At 56.7% G+C, this 19,993-nt stretch overlaps 1 protein-coding gene across 3 annotated transcripts; it reads right to left on the bottom strand.

Moving 5' to 3' along the window:
• Positions 1–1,352: 1,352 nt before the first annotated feature.
• Positions 1,353–18,724, bottom strand: Pwwp3a (PWWP domain containing 3A, DNA repair factor). Of its 3 annotated transcripts, none has more exons than XM_036170728.1 (14): positions 18,672–18,724; positions 16,940–17,061; positions 16,292–16,377; positions 15,230–15,300; positions 12,485–13,294; positions 11,272–11,376; positions 9,289–9,359; positions 7,082–7,158; positions 6,549–6,609; positions 5,294–5,369; positions 4,963–5,013; positions 4,206–4,642; positions 3,648–3,736; positions 1,353–1,649 (listed from the first exon to the last, which is right to left on the bottom strand). In XM_036170728.1, the coding sequence occupies exons 2-14, from the start codon at positions 16,994–16,996 to the stop codon at positions 1,586–1,588; spliced, it is 2,055 nt and encodes a 684-aa protein (XP_036026621.1). In that variant the 5' UTR covers positions 16,997–17,061; positions 18,672–18,724; the 3' UTR covers positions 1,353–1,585. The 3 variants fall into 3 exon arrangements, with proteins under 3 accessions (XP_036026621.1, XP_036026622.1, XP_036026620.1); XM_036170729.1 differs by lacking the exon at positions 18,672–18,724 and adding an exon at positions 18,568–18,659; XM_036170727.1 differs by lacking the exons at positions 16,292–16,377; positions 16,940–17,061; positions 18,672–18,724 and adding an exon at positions 15,699–16,278.
• Between the last annotated feature and the right edge of the window lie 1,269 nt (positions 18,725–19,993).

Below are 19,993 nucleotides of genomic sequence, written 5' to 3'. Positions count from 1 at the left end.
GACACAGGGCTTTAAGAGGTCCAGAAGGGCGGGGACACTGCAGGCCCTTCCTCATGACCGGCTGTATCTCTCTCCCAGCCTGCCAGTGTTGGGAAGCCAGGACAGAGGCAGGGTGCTCTTTTCTCCTGGCCCACCCTACAGGGCAGCACTTCTCAGCCAGGTCACCATAGCTGACTCCGAGACAGAGCAAGTCTGTTCAGTGAGGCCATGTGGTCAGGAGCAGCCAGGGAAAACCTCAGAGACACGACATTCTGAAAGGCCCCCACTCCCCGTCAGTGCCGCACACAGACCAGGGCAGGCCCACTTCCCAAAGCCAACAGGAAGCCGGGTCCCTGTCAGCAGGTCTCTTTTGGCTACTCGGCTCAGAGGCCCCAGAAGCCCCACTGATGGCTCTGTCTGGTGTCCCTTCCTGGGGAGTCCCCATGGGCAGCAAGACAGGCCGAGCCAGCCTCTGACCCACTCCCCCACCCCAGATTTCAACAAAAGATGGAGCCAGGTTCCTGGGCTTTTCGAGGCCTTTGAGTTCTGCAGACAATGCTGCCCTGCTGTGCCGGTCTCTGAGCAACCCCAGCTGTCCTGTACCATCCTGTTGTGCTGTCAGGGACAGGTGTGGAGGCTCACCGGTCCCCACTGAGTCCATGTCCCTTTCATTCTGGGGTGGCCAGTGTGGAGGACATCTGTGCGTCCCATATCCAGGAACCGAACCTCTGGCTGAGCCCCCCGTGGGGCTGTGTTGGCTGGCTAGCAGTCCAGTTCAGGACGGTTCACGGCCAGCAGTGGCTGTCTTACCCGTGATGGGCACAGCTTTCACACAGCCACCTGGAGGCCTGGTACCTATGCAGTGTGGCGGCTGACGCCGGAATCTGCCTTCTCTTGCTATCACCCACCCACCCTCAATCCAGAAGCAGTTTCTAGGTGGGGTGGTAGCCATGCTGGAGACAGCTGTGAGTCCATTCCCAAGGCCTCAGTGCTTGGCTCTGTGGGGAAAGGAGCATGGGGGCGGAGTGCAGCTGACCTGCCTGTCCTCCCTGGGATTCCTCCCAAACACGCCCCACCTACAAAAACCGCTGCTGCAAGGGCCCCCTCCTCCTGCTCACCACTCGGGGGTGGCAGAAGATTCCAGAAACTACAGAGAGGACATGAGAAAAACATGACCAGGGAAACACGTCGATGCTCTGGGAGCCGATGTTCAAATTAGTCTTTCCAGAACCTTCTGTAGGGCTGACATACTAAGTAACAGGACCCAAGCACACATGCCAGCCACATTGTACAGTGACCATGACACATGTGCATTCAATCACCACATTTATAAACAAAACTAACAATAATAATTAAAAAAAAAACAAAAGAACAACAAAAAAAATTAAGCATACACGTGCATACACGCACAGAAACTTCCAGAAAGCGTCTGTCTGTAGCTGCCAGCAAGATTCTGGTGTGTCAATGACATCTCATCTCCTGGACCCAGTACTGAAGGTGCAGGACCCCAGTTCAAAGCACACTCGGGGCCTCTCGCTTCTAGTACGTTCCGCAGAGTCCTCTGGCAGGCTGTGGAGGCCCTACTGGTGGGGTGGAGGCCAGGGCATCAGCGACAGCGCCGGCGCCGGTTCCTCTCCTCCAGGAGTTCATTGTCAAAGATTTCCTTTTCCCTTCAGGAAACAAGAGAGGGCCATGAGACTCCGGGGACAAGAGAGCATCTGCAGTCTTAGGACAAGCGCTACAATGCAGGCTGAGCAGGGGCATTTACGCATTAAAGAAAGAGAGGCCGTGGAAAAGAAGGAGGGGCCGGGCAGTGGTGGCGCACACCTTTAATCCCGTTACTCAGGAGGTAGAGGCAGGAGGATCTCTGGTCCACAGAGCAAGTTCCAGGACAGCCAGAATTACACAGATAAATTGTGTCTCAGAAAACAACAACAAAAAAACAAAACCCCACAACTTTCCCAGGTGGGCTTGGGATGGAACCCAGGGCTTCCCCTAAGCTAGAAGAGCGCTCGGTGACGCAGCAGCCCCACGTGGGACAAAGTCTCACACAGCCCAGGCTGCCTTGAGCTTACGGCAACCTGCCTCCTCACTCTGCCCGTCCACACTTTATTCTAAAGAATATTTTGCAGGAGCTGGAGAGATGGCTCAGTGGTTGGGACAATTTGCTGAAATTTTTTTTTTTTTTTTTTTTTTTTTGTGGAGCTGAGGATCAAACTCAGGGCCTTGCGCTTGCTAGGCAAGCACTCTACCCCTGAGCTAAATCCCCAACCCCAATTTGCTGATTTTGACAAGGCCCTAAGCTCAGTTCCCAGCACCCACGTGGTGGCTCACAAACATCCCAAACTCCAGTCCCAGGGGATCCAATGTCCTCTTCTGACATTTGCAGGTACCAGGCACACACACATGCAGCAGGCAGAGCATCCAGTTTCAAAAAACAGACACATCTAAAAAGAAAAGGAGGGTTCTTTGGGGCATGGCTGGGCATTAAGCACTTGCCTTGTAGGAGCAAAGACTTGAGTTCATCTCAAGAACTGCATCAGAAGACAGGCTGCAGTGGCAGACCTCGCTCACCAACATGCACACGCGCGTGCGCAGACACACACACACACACACACACACACACACACACACACCACGGAGGCCCGAGGCTGGCATCAGGCGTTCATCCCTCCTACTCCACCTTTGCTTTGGAGACGGGGCCTCCTCCCACTGGACCTGGTCCTTGCTAACTAGGCTGCCAGCCTTGAGTCCAGAATGCCCTCCTGTCTCCACTGTCCCAGGGCTGGAACTAGGCACACAACCACTCCCAGTTTTTACACAGGCCCTGGGAGCAACACCAGCACTTCCCTGACTGACTGAGACATCCTTAGCCTGGGCAGCCCAGGCTGGCCTGGACCTCACAATGATGGGCTGAGAATGCCAGGAGAGAGCACTAAGTATGATGCCCTCAACTGCTGCCAGCCAGGAACTGGACGCAGCCTGCAGAGTCACAGGCAATGTCTACTGGGGTCAAAATCTTGAGACTGACAGGAACCACACGCTCCCTGGGCAGGCGGGCCAGTGGGAGCCTAACCTGGCTGCTCTGAGCACGGAGAGGCTTGTGCCAGTGGCCCACTGCCCGCCTGGGGATGCTGACATATCGTTAGGGGCGATGTGCCCCGACGTGCCAGGGCCTGGCTTGTGGCTCTGGATGGAGACCCCACTGCAGCCCTCTGATGTCACTGCCCACCCCGCCTGGCTCCCACTGAGGTCTGGCAGCGTGCCCAGAGGTGGATTAGAGGCTCTGGGGCCACACATCTCAGGAGTGCTGCAGGCCGACAGGAGAGGCATCTTTATCCCGCTGCACCGCTGACGGCGACATTGCCTCTTAATCTAGCTCTGTGCCCGCCACCAGCCGCACTGGAGCAGGCGGGGCAGAGCCCACACCGCCCCACACAAGGAGATTACAGGGGTCTTGGGCAGCACACGCGACCACAGAGGAGGCTGTTGCCCTGCCCCAGGGTCCTGGCTTGCATCCAGCCTGGCTCAGAGAACAGCCTGCAGACCTGGGCCTTCGTCCAGCCCCTGTCCAGCACCTGTGCGCTGACACACACAGCACCACGCCTCCTTGCGGAGGAGCTGAGCAGCTGGGTCGCTTAGAGACGGCACAGCATCCGGGGGCCTACCGGTAGCTAAGTGTCGGACCACGGATGTACTTCTGCTCGGCTGTCTTGTAGTCCACTGACTCCACTGCAGAAATGGCGCAGATGATTGCCTGGGGAAAGATGGAGGGCTGTGGCTCAGCGGGCAGAGAGCTAGCCTGGAGTGCAGGAGGCCCTGGGTTCCATCCCAGCATCACATCAACCATGGGTGGTGATGTATACCTGTCAGCCCAGCCCCCAGGGACATCAAGGCAGGACCCCAGTTTGAGGCCGGACTGAGCTAGGACACAGCTCCACCATGTTCTACTTTCTAATTAAAGTGGACATGTCCTAGCCACAGCAATAAGACAATGGGGACCACAGCAAGCATGGGGGCCCGCCCAGGGGGGATGGGGCTTGCCCAGGGGGTATGGGGGCCTACCCAGGGTAGGATGGAGGTCCGCCCAGGGGGTATGGGGCCTGCCCAGGGGGTATGGAGGTCCACCCAGGGGGGATGGGGCCTGCCCAGGGGGTATGGGGGCCTGCCCAGGGGGTATGGGGCCTGCCCAGGGGGCATGGGGCAGCTGAATATGGGGCACCCACCTCAGGCAGCAGCACGTCCAGGATGAAGCGAATGCGGTCCCCACTGCCGCGTGCAGGCACCTCGCCGTCCATGTCTCGGCAGATGTCCTGCAGGTACTCCACCACCTCGTCCAGTTGTGCCTCATCCTCCAGGTATGTCTCCACGCAGGTCACATACTGGCCAGAGGTCAGGAATGTCTTCAGCCAGCGAGAGGGCTTGCGGCTGCACAGGACAGCCCGCAGGTGGCTCTCTGCGCCCTTGGCCTTCACAATGTACTCCACCAGCTTCCGGTTGGCTCTGTCCCGCGCAGCCCGGGAGCGGTCGGGCAGCACCTTCCTGCACGGCCGCCACTGTCCTGGCCGGCGGTCCCCTACAGGCTCCTCAGGGTCCCCCTTGCCCAGCTGAGGGAACCTGGTCCCCAGGACGTCCTGTTGGATGGACTTGCGCACGGGGTAGCCTGTGAGGGGACACACCATGGGAGCTGGTGATTCTTCACCTCTCCCTCCCTCCAGAGCGCTTGTGCCCACGAGGAGAATCCTCATTCTGGGGACCATCGAGTGCTCCAGCTAAATGCCCCAGTGTGAAGACAACATTCCTCAGACCCCCCTCGCCCGGCACACAGCTGTCCACTTGACAGGGATGCAGGGCAGGAGGGCAGCTGAGGTCACCGAGCTCTGCCCAGGGTAAGACTGGCATCTCAGTGCATGTACCAAAGACAGCAGTGATGGTCTCTCAAGGACCAGAGGCAGCCCCCATGAGAAGAACACTTATACGTACTGATATCAGCAGCATAATATTCCAAGAACGATCCGGCAAAGGAGCCGCAGCCTGTGGAGGGCATGAGAAAAGGCCGTGCTCAGACCTGCACCCTGCCAGTCCTGTGGCTCAGGACTCCCGGCCAGGAGCCTTCCAGGCTGTGCTTGACCTGAGGCAGGTCTGTGGGGTGCAAGTCTGTCCACTGCCCCAGGAAGAAGCTGCCAGGGGTCAGTCACCCATAGAGGCAGTGCTGTGTAGAGCACATCCACCTCAGCTCCTCCATCCTGCCCTCAGGAGATGCCAATGGCGTGGTACACATCCCCCCCCACTTCCTGGGGTACAGCCCACATACCCAGCCGCACTCGGTAGTCGGTGATAAGCGAGACACACCAGCCGATGGCCTGGGCAAAGTCCTCCTTGGCTCTGTCCTACAAAACCCAACAACAGGGCCCAGGTGGCTGTGGCAACCCACCTCCCTCACCCCCACCCCCCCCCCCCCCCCACCGGGCACAAGCCCTGGTTTCCTGGGCTCCAGGCTTAGGGAGGTGCTGTGTGGCCCAGGCTCTCACCACTCACTGTGGCCTGGCCCTCTGTCAGGGGGTATGACAGACAAGTCCCTTTGGGCGAAGCACCAGTGAGCCACCGGACTGACCTTTTTAGTCATTTTTAGACAGTCTCATGTAGTCCAGGCCTTGTATGTAACCAAGGCTGGCCCTTGAACTCCTAATCCTCCTGCCTCAGCTGCTAGCCAGCACTCCACACCTGACATGTGGATGTGGGTCACCTTCCAACTTCCCCAGTCACTTTGGGGATGCTGTATCACACACCCAGATTTGTGTGCATGTTCACATGTGTGGAGGCCAGAGATGGATGCTGGGTACCATCCTCAGCTGACCGACCTCTGCCGAGACAGTCTCTCTCTGAACCGGAGTGTGCCTGACTCAGCTAGACAGGCTGCTCAGGGAGCCATAAGGACCGCCTGTCTCCTCTCCCCAGTGCTGGGGAGACGGCACGCACCACCATGCTTCCCCTTCAAGTGGGTCCTCACCCTGGGACACTTTACTAAATGGATGTTAGTGATGAGACACGTGCCTGGTGTGCATCTACAGCAAGCAGTGCCCACCACTGTCTCAGTGCCCACACCTCCCAGGAGCCATGACACCCAACTGTTGCTCAGTGCAGAGCATCCTCCCACACCCTGGCGCTTTGGTCTTTAAGTAGAACAAAATAAGTGTTCCTGGCCAGAGACAAAGCTCATTCAGGAAGGCAAGTTCAAATCCCCAGAACCACAGAAAATTGGACGTGGCAGGGCAGCGTGGTCCCGCACTTCTCAGGCGAGACAGGATGGAGAGACAGAATCCAAAGAGCCCGAGGGCCAGTGAGCCTGGGGTACACAGCAGAGGAAAACAGGGGGCAAGACCGACACCCAAACTATCCTCCATCTCCACAGGGTGCCTCAGCACATGCACACCCTCACAACCGTGCATATGCACGTGTGCACACACAAACACACAGAACAAAGGTGACAATACCAACACAATGATGTGCACGCACGCGCGCACAAACACACACACACACACACACACACGGCACAGGCCGCCACCTACCAGCAGTGCGTGCTTTTCTTTACAGTCAAAATGCTTGAGCCTTCGAAGCGATACGGTGATTCTTGACAAAACAGAGGCCAAGGTCAGCATGGCAGCCTCATCCCAGAGGAGGCCCCCCACCCAGACCTCCGTGGCATGGGGCCCAGCTCCCTACCCCACCCAGCCACCCTCGGGTGCACACAGGTGTCCAGGGTCACCTTCTGAAGGTGCCTGAGGGGCCTCGGAGACACAGGTGTCCAGGGTCACCTTCTGAAGGTGCCTGAGGGGCCTCGGAGACCACTGGGAGAGGCTGTGTGTGCTGCTGGCCTAGCAGAGGACCCATAGCCAAACTGGTCAGATCTAGTTCAATCAAGAGCCACATTGTGCTGAGCCTCTTCTGTGATGGGCTTGCGGGACACGGGGGTGGGGGGTGGGGTGGGGGGTGGTGGTGGTGGTGGTGTTGGCCTGTCCTAGCTACCCAGCTGAGGCAGCAGCTCTACTCAGGGCCACCACAGAGGTCTCCGGCCCTGCCCAGGCCCTATCGGAGCACTGACCCTCGGCCCTTGGGGTTCATGTCACCCTCAATGAAGAGCACGCTGGCCTTCCTGTCTCTCCGCCGGACGCTCTTCACCTGTGGACAAATTGGGATAGCACAGCATGACGAGGGCAGAGGTGACGCTCCCCAGCTCCTGAGACCCTCCTGGGACTGGGCCTGGCCAGCCTGGCACGGAGTGTGACCCAGGCTTCAGGCCCCCTTTGCTTCCTGGGGATCTGTGTGTGGTATTATGGGGCAGAATCCAGCGATTCTCCGCTGGGTCTTGTTCTGAAATCTTGGTATGTATGTGCATCTGTGCAGAGGTCCATGTGTGGAGGCCACAGACGGCCCTGGCTGTCCACCTTTCCTGAGAAGGTCTCTTTGTCAGTGCATGCACCAGACTAACAGCCAGAGATTCTCAAACTCGCCTGTCTCTGCCTTCCACCACACAAAGGATGGAGGTGCACCAGAGCCTGCCTTTCAGTGCACTCTAGGAGCTGGACTCAGCCTTCATGCTAATACAGGAAGCACTCACCACCAGGCTGTCCTACCCTGTCCATTTTGTTTCTTTAGGGTCGCATGTAAGCCGGGCAATGGGAGTGCACACTTTAATCCCAGCACTCTGTGAGTTCCAAGCCAGCCAGGGCTAAACAGAGAAACCCTGTCTCAGAAAAATTTAAAAAAAGAAAAGAGTCCCGCACAGCCACCCTGGCCTTGAACTCTTCATGTGGTTGAGGTGACCTTCTAGGTGCTGGCATGACAGCCCATGTCCCTGCCTGTGCCTCTGCCAAACACCCAGTCTCTGCTCTGGGTTGAGCGGAAGCTGTTCACGGAGGCTGGGCACCAGGGGAAGCCCAGAATCCACTGTGTGGACCTGACACGACCCCTCTCCTGGGGCCATGCGAAAGGGACAGTGGCAAGCCCTTCCCGAGCAGTACAGACGGTCCCCCAAGATGCCAATCCTCAGGCCTAATCCTGTGCCCAGAGACTGTCACACCAGTAACCTGTCAGCATCGGAAACAGACAACTGTAAGAAAAGATACCGCAGAAGCGGCAGGATGGGGCTGGGCCAGGCCACCCGGAGTCCCTCAGCCAGCTGCTCCCTTGGCAAGCCACTCAGATTCCAGCTGCCTTCACCTCAGGCATTTTGTCTGTCTCTGCCTCTCTCCTCCGTCCCTCTTTTGGGACAGGGTCTTGAACTTGATACTCTTCCGCCTTAATTTACCAAGTGCTGGGATGACAGGCTTGCAGCATCACACACAGCCAGCATTCCAGAATTAAAACCCACACCATCTGATGGAGATTTAACTGAGGCTTGGGTTGTGGCCCGATGGCACAGCACCTGTCTAGAGCTAGAATGTTCCAGGTCCTGGCTTCCACCCTTAAAGAAATAGAACCAGGCAGTGGTGTCACACCCTTTGATCCCAGCACTCAGGAGGCAGAGCCAGGCGGATCTCTGTGAGTTCGAGGCCAGCCTGGGCTACAGAGCGAGATCCAGGACAAGCACCAAAACTACACAGAGAAACCCTGTCTCGGAGAACAAAAACAAAAGATTTCCAAAACAAGACATAAACCCATAAAATAAGCTAAGTGTGAGGACAGCATCCATGACAGGGGAGTCAGGGGCAAGCACAAAGGAGATGAGAGGGCGGGAGAGCCTCCACCTGGAGAGTCCCCACAGGACAGCTGCAGCCCCAGTGCATGAACGTTCCTAGGCTGCCCTTGGCACAGCAAGCTCACTGGCCACACAACAGACCCTCCATGGGTCTCAGACATCTTTTTATTGTTGTTATTATTTTGTTTTGTTTTTGAGACAGGTCTTACGTGTCCCAGGCTGGTCTCCAACATTCTTATGTAGCTGGACCATGAACTTTGATCCTCCTGCCTCCGCCTTCTGTGTACAGAGATTAACAGGCACCCGCCATCATGCCCGCAGCATCACAGGACCGAAATTCAGGGGTCTCGAATGGAGACTTGAAGCACCCATTCCCGAAGCCCAGCAGAGAACACTGCTCACACAGGCTTCCCTGAGGTGATGTGGCTGGAATCTCACTTAGAATGCCATGTTAAGTGGCCTTCATCACATGACCAGGCCGGTCATGTCCAAGCCATCAGCACCTAAGCCTTGCAGCATTAACAGCAAACTACATGCCTGAGCAGGGTAGACGGGAGCTGAGATGAGGGACCTGGAACCCGCAGCAGCGGGTGCAGTGCAGATACACTTACCACAGCCGGCCAGAACGGGTATTTTTGGTATTTAAGCCAGACCAGCATTCCTACTTCAAATGATCGTGGTTCTAGGGTTAAAAGGAAGGAAAAGAGGGGCTGAGTCAAAGCCACCTCAAACAAGTACAGTATAGACAGAAAAAAAAGAAAAATCCACGTTCATCATGGCATCATTTAAACCCAACTCTAACCTCAAACACCAGGAAACCCAGACAGTTCGGCCGGACACAGGGCTCGGAGACCGAGAGTCTGAGCACCCATTATGGGCCACGAGGCCCTGACTGTGTGTGTCCCCAGTGACAAACGTCCTGTGGCAGGAGATGAAGCCAGCAGTAGGGTGGATGAGCTCTATCCCAAATCTCCATCGCTAAGTCTAACATCCTTCCCAAAGCAGACATTTAAATGATGGCATCCATGCCGGGTGTGGGTCATGCTAGGCACTCTGCACCAAAATGTGGATCATATAATCACACGGCTCACAGAACAAATTGTCCTCCCAGGAACACTAAGTTCAAGGAATCGGAGAAACTGAGGTCACAAAATACAGAAAACACAGTATTTTCAGAGGAGGAAAAGTCATTCTTTCTTGTGGTTTGAGACAGGGGTCTATGTACACCAGGCTGGCCTGGAACTCGGTAGCCCAGGCTGGCCTCTGCCTCCCAAGTGCTGGGGTGACAGGTGTGCAGCGTGCCTGGTTTATGCTGAGGATGCTGAGGACGGACCTGACACCAGGCTTTGCCAGTATCACATAAGCGCTCCACCACAGAGCCGCAGCCCTGGCTTTGTTACTAACTTCGAAGGCAGGATTTTATTATGGAGCCCGAGCTGACCTTCAACTTGCAGGGATCCCTCTGCCTTCGCCTGGCTTTCTGCATACAACTTAACATTTTCTATTTGCCAAGAACCCCAGGATGAGGGACTGGGGCAGACAAAGCTTAGCATCAGGAAATCTAGCAAGAAGTGGAGGGGATGCCGCCATGCTTCCCACCACGAAACCTGAAGGCTGTAAAGGGCTCCTGGGCCAACAGGAACTTGGAGTGGTGGTGACATGCTCTGAGAAGGTGGCGGCTCAGCCAGAGACCTTGGCTGGGAACTGGCAATTGTCAGGAGTCGGTCTGGTGGGTTAAGGAAGCCATCAGCTCAAGCCTGCCATCCACAGACACAAAGCTGAGGCCCCTGCAGCCAGGACACCCTGATCTTCACAACTGACCCAAACCATGAGGAGCTGCGGGGCGTAGCTCACACCAGCACCCAGGCCCTTCTAACATTCTAGGTCCTCAGCGGGAACTCAGCCCACTAGGAAGAAACAGGAGGTGAGATGGGGAAGGAGTCTGGCCGGCCTTCACTAAGAACCCTGGTGTTCTGCAGCCGCCAGCCTGACCTGCATCATCTGGGCAGCATCCCAGCATGCACCTGGCTCAGGAGAGGCCCTGGGTTCCTCAGTGGCTGAGCCGTACCTGTGCACTCAGCAGCCCTAACTCCCCCGTCCTAAGGCTGCACACCCATCTGCACACCGATCTGTGCAGCACTTTTAGGGAGGACTGCACTTCCCCAGACAGACAGACACGGGCTCCTGTACCACTGGCAAAGGTGGTTCTGCCCGACTGAGCGCATAAGAGCCGACATCTTTCCTCAGTGTGCCCAGAAGGGATAGGATGGGGCTGGCCGCCTCCTCTCAAATCACCATTAGAGGCCCTGGACAGGTCTCGGGTCAGTCAGAACCTAAAAACTGAAACGTCAGGTATGGAGGTACACACCTTTCATCCCAGCATTCTCGAAGCGGAGGCAGGGGGATGGATCTCACTGAATTAGAGGCCAGCCTGGTCTACACAGCATGTTCCAGGCCACTTAGAGGCACTTGGTGAGACCCTGCCTAAAAACCAAAGCAAACCACCACCAGCGCCAAACAATGAGGGCACTTCCCCGAGTGCTGCGCACGCAGGTGGGCCTCACCCACCGCTCTTGAGTGTGGCACTCTCTTACCGTGATACAGAAGGATCCGGGGCGGCTCTTCCTCCTCCTCCTCCTCCTCCTCCAGCAGCGGGCGGATGGACTTGAACCCTGTGGACTCTTCCGAGGACACAAGATCTGCCAAGAAAGGGGGACAGTAATCGATGGCCACCTCTCACCCTGCCAGGGGCTGGGGACAAAGGACCGTCTCCGACAAAGACCGCCTGTACACAGTTCAACAAGGGTGCACCCTGTGGTCAGACCTTTGTTTGCGTTTCTTAAACATTTTCTACATGCACTTGTGTGTGTTTATGCATGCATGTTGTGTGTGTCTGTGCATATGTGTCTATGCATGCTTATATGAGGTCTGTGTGTGCGTACATGTGTGTCTACGCATGGGTATGTGAATGTGTGTTTGTGCACTCCAGCACACACATGGAGGTCAGAACTACTCTGTGGAATGAGCTCTCTCCTTCCACCCCGTAGGCTCCTGAGATCAAACTCAGGTCACTAAGCTTGATGGCAAGGGTCTTCACCTGCTGAGCCACCTGCTGGCCCCTCCATTTTGTTTAAATTCTGGTGCTAGGGATGAACAAAGGGTCTCACGCTTGCCAGGCAAATGCTCTAGCTCTGAGCTCCAGACTCAAGTACATCTTGAAAAAATAAAATAAACAGGAAGAGAAGCAGAGAGCGGCAGGCACTCAGTAACAGAAAGTGTGGGAACCCCAGGTGGCGACCCTGTCTGACATGTGGATACACAGAGAATGGGCCCCCCAGAACCAAAAGGTGACTGCAACAAGGTGAGACATGGTGGAGGGGCCAGCTACTCCCTGTAGCCCGTGGCCAGGCAGAGGATGGCCCTGTGAAGGATCCCACTGTGTCCGGCCACCAGACCACACACCTGATTTCTGATCTCCCTGCCAGAGCTCAGTGGGTCACGACAGGTTTACAAGAGACCAGCCCCTGGTTGCAGCCACCCACAGGTTTCAGAATGACCTCTGGTGGCCCCTAATCCCCTCAGCAGGGCCCCTCACTTACTGGGAATGTGCTTTTGACACCCCACAAGCAAGAGCAACACAGAAGTGCTTTTCAGGGGTCACTGACTGCTACCCCAACTCTGCCTGAGCCCCCACTCAAACACAAAGACAGATCTGCGAGGAGAGAGAGTCACTATGCCTTAGGGACTGTTAAAACATGCCCAGGGCACACCTCAGAAGCCCACAGCAGGTGTCCCTGCCCCGGTTACCTTCCTCTGGTTTCTCACAGTCACCAGCACTGCACAGCGCCATGGCCTCCCCACACCAGCTCCTAGGGGAGGATGCTGCCCCCACAGTTCCAGTCCCCGGCTGCCTGGCGGGGGGGTTCTGGCCTCCGTCCAAGAGGGGCCTCTTTGTGGTGCGTCCTCTGCCTCTCTCAGAGACCGGGAGCCACTGGCTGCTGTCTGATGGCACAAGCTGGTCGCAGCCTGTGACCCCGGCACAGGGGTCCTCTGCCCAGGCCTGGGAGAGTAGCCTAGGAGAAGCCAGGGTCACAGAGCTGCTTGCCTGTCCCTCGCTTCCTGAAAAACTCTCCCCCTTGGAAAAGCGAGACTCTGTTCTGCGGCGCCGGGTAGGTGTCTCTCCCAAATTCCTCTGCCTTTGATTGGTTGTATCCTCCTGTCCACGGTCCAGTCGTGACCCAGAACTGTCCTGAGACCCATCTCCAGTGGGGGAAGGCAATGCTGGCCCGGGGGTTGCATTCTTTGGGAGGTCTGTCTTGGGGTCCTCTTCAGATGCACACAACCCCGACAGGCTTTGTGGTATGCATTCCCACCTCCTCTTGGGTGTGCGCCGAGCAGCCACATCTTCACCACAAAAAGAAGGAGAGGGAACGCTGGGGACCCAAGAGGCCTCATCAGCGCATGGCTTCTCGTTCTGGGACAGTGAGGCCTCATCTTCCCTCAGACGGCTTTCAGGACTCCAGCTGGTCCTCTCATTCAAGATATCCAGGGCCACTCGCAGGGAGCGTCGGTAGGCCAGCTCCTCCAGAGGAGTAGCTGGAACGTCATTCTGAGAGGCTGCGGAGACAAAGATCTTACAATGAAGGCTCTACCCGGGTGCCTGGGGTTCACCACTACAGCCATGCAGCAGCAGACAGCAACCACACCATGCCCGGCACTGCTCTGCTATGTGCACCCCCCGAAAAGAGGACAAAGCCAAGATGTGGCTATACATTCACTCTGGGCTATGACTGAAGAACAGCACACACCCAGAATGACCTCAGCCTGACTGGATAACCACTAACTCCCGCCAAGTTCTGAAAAACAACACTGTATAAACATGTCCGAATGTCTTGCACTGTTTATTTGAATGGGATGTTGGGGATAGCTTCACACTCGCCAGGATGCAGGGGATAACTGCCTCCGTCTACCAGACCCATACTTGGTGCCTGCTTAAGCAGGCAGCCGCCAACACTTGGAGCCAGCACTGGGGATATCCTTGTTCTCTAAGCAAGGTGGTAGCATAGCCTGCAGCTGCCCCTCAGGGCTGTGGGCTCCAGGAGACGGAGCCCTTGCTTCAGCTGCCCTGGGCCTCTCTGCTGGGTGGTGACTGCCGCCACCCAGGACCCTTGCCAAGTGTGCCAGTACCAGGTCTGGAATGGGGTGCAGAAGAAGCCTAGCTCAGCCACAAGAGGAAGAAGTGCAGGGTGCTGAACTGAGGCCTACACACACAAAGGGGGTCCTACCACACACGCAGCCAGACTCATCTCACTGACAGTACCTGCAGGTGACAGGGAGGTGGCAGAGGCGGCATGAAAGCTGGCCGCTCTGTCCTTGCTCTCCTGGGCTTTTTAATTGTTTTAAACAGGCCCATTTATGTATGTATGTATGCATGCATATATGTCTGTCTGTATGTATGTTATGTACGTATGTGTATGTCCATATTATATATGCACCTGTGTATGTCTGTCTGGAGGTTATATATGCATGTGTGTCTGTCTTATGTATCCATGAATGTGTTGTTTCTGTATATTATCTATGCATGTCTGTCTGTTATATATGCATGGGTGTGTGTCTGTATGTCGTGCATGCATGTGTCTGTTACATAGTCATGTGTGTCTGTCATAGATGCATGTGCCTGTCTCAATGTGTGTCTGTATGTTACGTACGCATGCAGGGGTTCCAAAGACTAAATGCAAGGCTTCATGTGAGCAGGGCTCCTACCACGGAGCTCTGGCCCCACAGTGTTCACCTCTGCAGAGGCTGAGTCTGCAGCAGGCTGGCCTGGGACCTGCCATCCCACTACCTTCTTAGTCCTTAGACTGTGAGCTTCAAGGCCATTTCCATCCCTGGAGAATGGCCTCTGGTGCTCAGGGACAGTGGCTCTTCGCTCCTGCGGGGCAGGCAGCCTCTCCCATCCTCCTTGCCCATCACAAGGCTTTAAGATGGCTCTTGCTATCTGGTAGGTCTGGTTTTGGCTAAGGTATGTGGAGGACCCCAGCTTGAACCTGCGATCCCAGCGCTAGAAAGGCTGAGGCAGGAGGACTGCCACCACTTCCAGGCCTGCCTGGGCTGCAGCATGAGACTCTACCTCAAAGACAAATACAAAAACCACACAGCAGAGACTGCAGCTCAGTGGTTGTTCCGCAGGCCAGCACCACCCAAACAAAAAGCCACAACCATACGCAACCAGGGCCGACTCTGGTGTGGGCTCGGAAAGCAGGTGCCGAGCTGGGAGTGGGTGCCCACTCTGCACGAGGCCCTGGGTTCTGTCCCTAGCACAGATGAATGCACTGTCACAACACTGGGGACTGCAGGCAGGAGGATCGGGGGTTCAAGGTCAGCCTCTGCTCTACAGCGATTTCAAGCCCAACCTGGGCTACATAAGACCCTGTCTCAAGAGGGGGAAGGAAAAATAAAGGCAAGCAATCCATTTTCCCTTCTGTGAGGCTCCCCGTAAGGAAGAGGTGTCGCTGTGGCACAGCACCTTGGTGGCCTGGCTGGAGCCCTTACCCAGGAAGGCGGCAATGTTCTCAATGTGTGACTTCTGCAGCTCCTCCACGGCCGAGCTCTTCACCTGGATCCTGCGGCGGCAGCAACAAAGAGCCGGTTAGTGCCACCGCCTGCAAAGCTGACTGTCCAGATGTCCTGCTCAACCTTCCGCTCACACCCAAAGTCACACTGACGGAGGTGACAGGCACGGCCAACCAGGGTGGATGTGGCTTTTTTTCTCCCTTTTTTCTCCCATTTCTACCCCCACCCCCCCACCCCTGCTTTTAAGAAAAGGTCGGCTAGAGTTAAGAGTAAAAATAAATTCAAATTGGGACTTTCATGAGGCAAATCCGACTTTCAACTGCACAAATAACTCCTTTGTTAGGTTTTCCGAGTAGCCGCTAATGTCACCGAGAGCTGTTTACAACCCAGCAGGCGCGTTTTAGTTTAAAAGGACGCGCTTTCCTTTTAAACTCAAGTATTCAATTACCTTCCCTGCCGCAGGGAGAGCGGGAGCTGGGGACTCTCGAGTGGTGGCAGCTCTGAAGATGGTGGCAAGGAGCGGGCTGGGGACCCGGGAGACGGGCAGCCAGTGGACTCTTCAGAAGTGAGGACTGTGACGGGGGACCGTACGCAGGCCCACACCCACATCGTCCTTGCAGATGACCCATGAAGGGTCACCAGGTGCAGGACAACGGAGTCCTGCACCCATCTGCCTTTCTGGCGTAGAAAAATATTTTTTTCTTAGTGGCGCAGTGGGCCCGGCACAGCCGGAGCAGAAACAAGTTACACTGTCCTCAGTGGGAGGGAGACCACAGCATGGCTCCCTGGGGAAAATTTCTATTTATTCACCCTTGAGACCCTCTCCCTGCAGATCCCTGGGCCTCATGGAAGACCTTCAACTTGAAATTGGTGTCAAATAAAACCCGTTGTCCTCTCAACAAGGCTATTAGTGTGGAAAGATGAATAAATCCAGCAGAAGCAGGCTTCTCTTCTTTTTGTGAGAACCATTTTAGAGCCGCAGACAGACAGGGAGAGAGCATTTAAAAAGAAAGAAAGAAAGAAGAAAACCACACACTTAACTTTTCCTTCAGCGAGAGGATCTGAACATCTAGAAATAATTCTTTTTTTCTCTTATTTTTCACTGAAGTCTCAGTTCTGGCCAAAACCTATGTGTAAAAAAAGAAAAAAAAAGAATCTTGTTATGGTAACGTGCAGGAACAGACATGTGGCAAGCACTTCCAAGGTGCCAGCCACGGGACTGAACAGGCACCTAATCTGAGCTCCTTTGATTCAGGCAGAGAAACTGAGGCACTTGAGCCCATGGCCATCCAAGGTTAGGGCACGTGCTCAGCACTTGCTGTTGAACTGTTAGAAAGCACCCCTAAACAGCACTTCCTCCCTGTCTGGGGCTCCTCGCTAGACACTTCATAGTCACAGCCTTCCGTGCCTTTTTATAGCTGGCTCTGGTTATTTTTATTTATTTATTTTCTTTTCCTTAGTGTGAAAAACAATTAAAGACAATTCTGGATATAGAGGCTCCTAAGTGGCAGACCAAAACCCGGTGGAGTGGAGGGCACCCCGGGACACATGCCAACAGATCCGGGCGCCAAGCATTCAGGCTCAACTCTCTCTTCCAGAGCCACTCAGAGGGAGCAGAGCCTGATAAAGACTTTATTGTCACCAAAAGTCATTTCTAATTCCACAAATTAAGAGAATAAGAGCTGTCACCTTCGCAGGCCACAATCGCTTCTCCCATCGGCAGAGGACATACTTGGCATCCGTCATGACTCGGAGCTGTGGCAAGAAGTAGCTACGCTCACGGTGCTGCAGGGTCTGACGCCAGAGGTGCCCTGCAACAAAATGTGTGATGGTTCAGAAAGGAGTCTGCTTGCATTCAGAGACATTCGCACAGACTGGAGCTTCAAGGGCAGACGCCACACCGGCCTCCAGGAGATAGGGAACCTGGCCGTCAGTCAGTCAGTGCAGGGTCCTGGGGCATGGGGAAGTGAGTGCACTGTTTCCCATAAACAAAACTCAACAGACCCCTGTTCAAGGTCGCACCCAGGGGACCCACAGCAGCAGCAGGCGCTCCAGTCAAAGCTCACACCCCCCAGCCTTAGGCCTGAAGGGGACGGCAGCGCACGCGCGCGCGCACACACACACACATACACATAAACGCGGCTGCCCCGTTCCCTGGAAGGACAGGGACAGATGCAGGCCTTCAGGACATGACACCCCTGGCAGTGGTGGCCAGGCCTGTGGACAGAAATGGAAAGATGGGGGAGGGGACCAGAGCAGCAGGAAGGACACCAGGGACGAGAAGAGGGACAGAAACCAGGGTTTATGTAGTACAAGTGTTCACAGAAGCAAGACAGTGTCCCCAGAGGGGGTACGGGCTGCAGAGTTGGGGGGCTGACGGCTAATAGAGGGTTTCAGGCAAGGATGGGATTTCAGGAGGCAAATGAAGACTTCTAAGCAGGTATGGGAATTCAAATAACAAAAGATAAGACTCAGGTAGTAGAGGGTTTGGGCAGCAAATATGGGGTTCATAGCAAGGGAGGAGTCAGGCAGCAGAGAGAGGGTTTGCAGCAGGGACCAGGTTTCACAGAATGGGGGCAGTACAGGAAGCAAAATGGGGTTCACATAAGGGACTAAGATTCAGGCTGTAGAAATTGGAGTTCAACGGGAAATTCAGGGTCTGTAGGGTGAGAGGTCAAGCTCCAGGGGACGCAGCTGCAAAGACTGGGGGGATAGGTTCACAAGGCGGCTAAGGTTCCAGCAGGAAATTCTGGGTTTGGACTGCAGAGAGGGAGTCCAGAAGGAAGAAACGGGGGTTCAGTCTGCAGAGGGGTCTGTGCAGTAAATTCAGAGTTCGCAGCAAAGACACAGGCTCAGGCTGCAGGGTTGGGGTACCAAGCAGGAAATTCGCGGCTCGGGCTGCAGAGAGGGGGGTCAGAAATGTTGGGTTCACGCTGCAGAGGTGGGAGAATTGGGTTAATTCGGGATCTCAGCAGGGACACGGGTCCAGGCTGCAAAGGGGGAGATGAGGCAGAAAACTCGGGATTCAGGCTGCAGAAGACAGAGATCAGGCCGGAAATACGGGGTTCAGGCTGCAGAAGACAGGGCTCAGGCCGAAATACGGGGCTCTCGGGGGGACGGGGACTCAGACTACAGAGAAGGGGATTCAGGGAAGGAAATACGGGCTCGCAGCAGGAAACTGGAGGTTCTCAGCCCCCGCGGCGCTCGGCCGCACATGGGCCCTGCGCAGAACCGGACGCGGCCCAGCCGCCGCCCTTCCCCAGGCTCTCCGCCCGCGCCCCGCCCGGCCCTCCCCAGGCCGCAGCGGGCTCACCCACCCCCAGCCCGCCCGACGCGGAGTCCGAGCCTGAGCGACCAGGCCGCGGCGGTCCCAGCGGCGGAAGCCCGCCCGCCAACCGCCGCCGCAAGACCGCGCGCTCACCGCCTCCGCCGCCGCGCAGATCCCCGCGGGCTGGGGGCGGGGCCTGGCGCCGCTGGGAGGCAGGCCCCGCCCCGCCGCGCCCCCGCCCAATAGGAGGTGCGTACCTGCGCGCCGGCCCCGCCCTCAGACCCTCGCGGGCCCTGGCGGGCCACGCCCCCGACCCGCAGGCCACGCCCCAAACGCCTTCCCTCCTGCCCATCAACTGGTGGTGCGCTCCGAGAGGGCTCCCCCTGGGCCCGAGGCGGGGTAAACCTTGCGGCCCGCGCCGAGTCCCACCCCCTACCCCGTTGCTGGCCAATGAGAGGCTCGAGCTTACGCTTGGGCCCCTCCCACTGACGGCGGCGGCCTCGCTAGGCCACGCCCCGGGCTGCAGGCCACGCCCCGGGCTGCAGGCCACGCCCCCGCCTGCCCCGTCCCCAGCCTGTGGTCGTGTCTGAGTGGCGGAGCAGGAAGGTCCCTTTCCTGTGAGCCGCTGTCGGGAGACAGAGGAGGGGCTGGAAAGAGGAAGGCCTCGCCAGCTCGTTGGCATGCCGCCCCACAGAACCTAGTACCTTCCAGGTGACCCAGTTCCCACCCCAGAAGGCAGGAGTGGAAACATGATGTGGGGTGACCCTGTGCCCCCGGCGGCTGGGGGCAGGGCTGCATCCAGGACCTCCTTGGACTTTCCTAAAGAGCTGAAGCTTCCGGTTTGTCCGTCCACAGTGAGGCTATCACGCGAGGAGTCATTGTCCGCAAGCAGTCATTGGTATAGGAAGATATATATATATTCGGTTTTTCCAGGCAGGGCTTCCCTGTGCAGCCCAGGCTGTCCTGGATCTCACTCTGTAGCCCAGGCTGGCCTCGAACTCACAGAGATCCGCCCGCCTCTGCCTCCCAGTGCTGGATTACAGGCTGCGCTCACTCAAGTTCTGTCCCCAAGGCTGCTCACGGGTGCCGTGTCTCTGACCTGAAGGTCAGGTCCCGCCGGAAGTGTCTCCTGCTCTTGGCCTCTGCTCATGCGCTGTTCTGCGTCTGGTTATCTCGAATGAGCGGTGTCCCTGTCTGGTTGTCAGGCCCTGCCTGGTGTGGTGGGGTTCCCACCCTGTTTTTCTTTGTCTAAGACAGGACTGGCTCTGCGGGGCCTGGACCCTGGTCCATCCGTGCGGTGGCTGTGCACCCCACGTTCCACTAGGTCAGGGACCACAGGCCCAGAAGCTCAGACCGGCCAAGCGGGAGTGTGCCACGGGCCGCCGGCTCTTCAGGCGTGACTGGTCTGTATGAGCTTGGAGACGTGGGTGAGTGTGTGAGTGAGTGGTGGAGGGGATGTGTGTGAGTGGTGAGTG

Source organism: Onychomys torridus, chromosome 21 (genome assembly GCF_903995425.1).
Source record: "Onychomys torridus chromosome 21, mOncTor1.1, whole genome shotgun sequence".
In the NCBI taxonomy this organism is placed as follows: Eukaryota; Metazoa; Chordata; class Mammalia; order Rodentia; family Cricetidae; genus Onychomys; species Onychomys torridus.
This window is presented reverse-complemented; position numbering and strand designations above follow the sequence as displayed.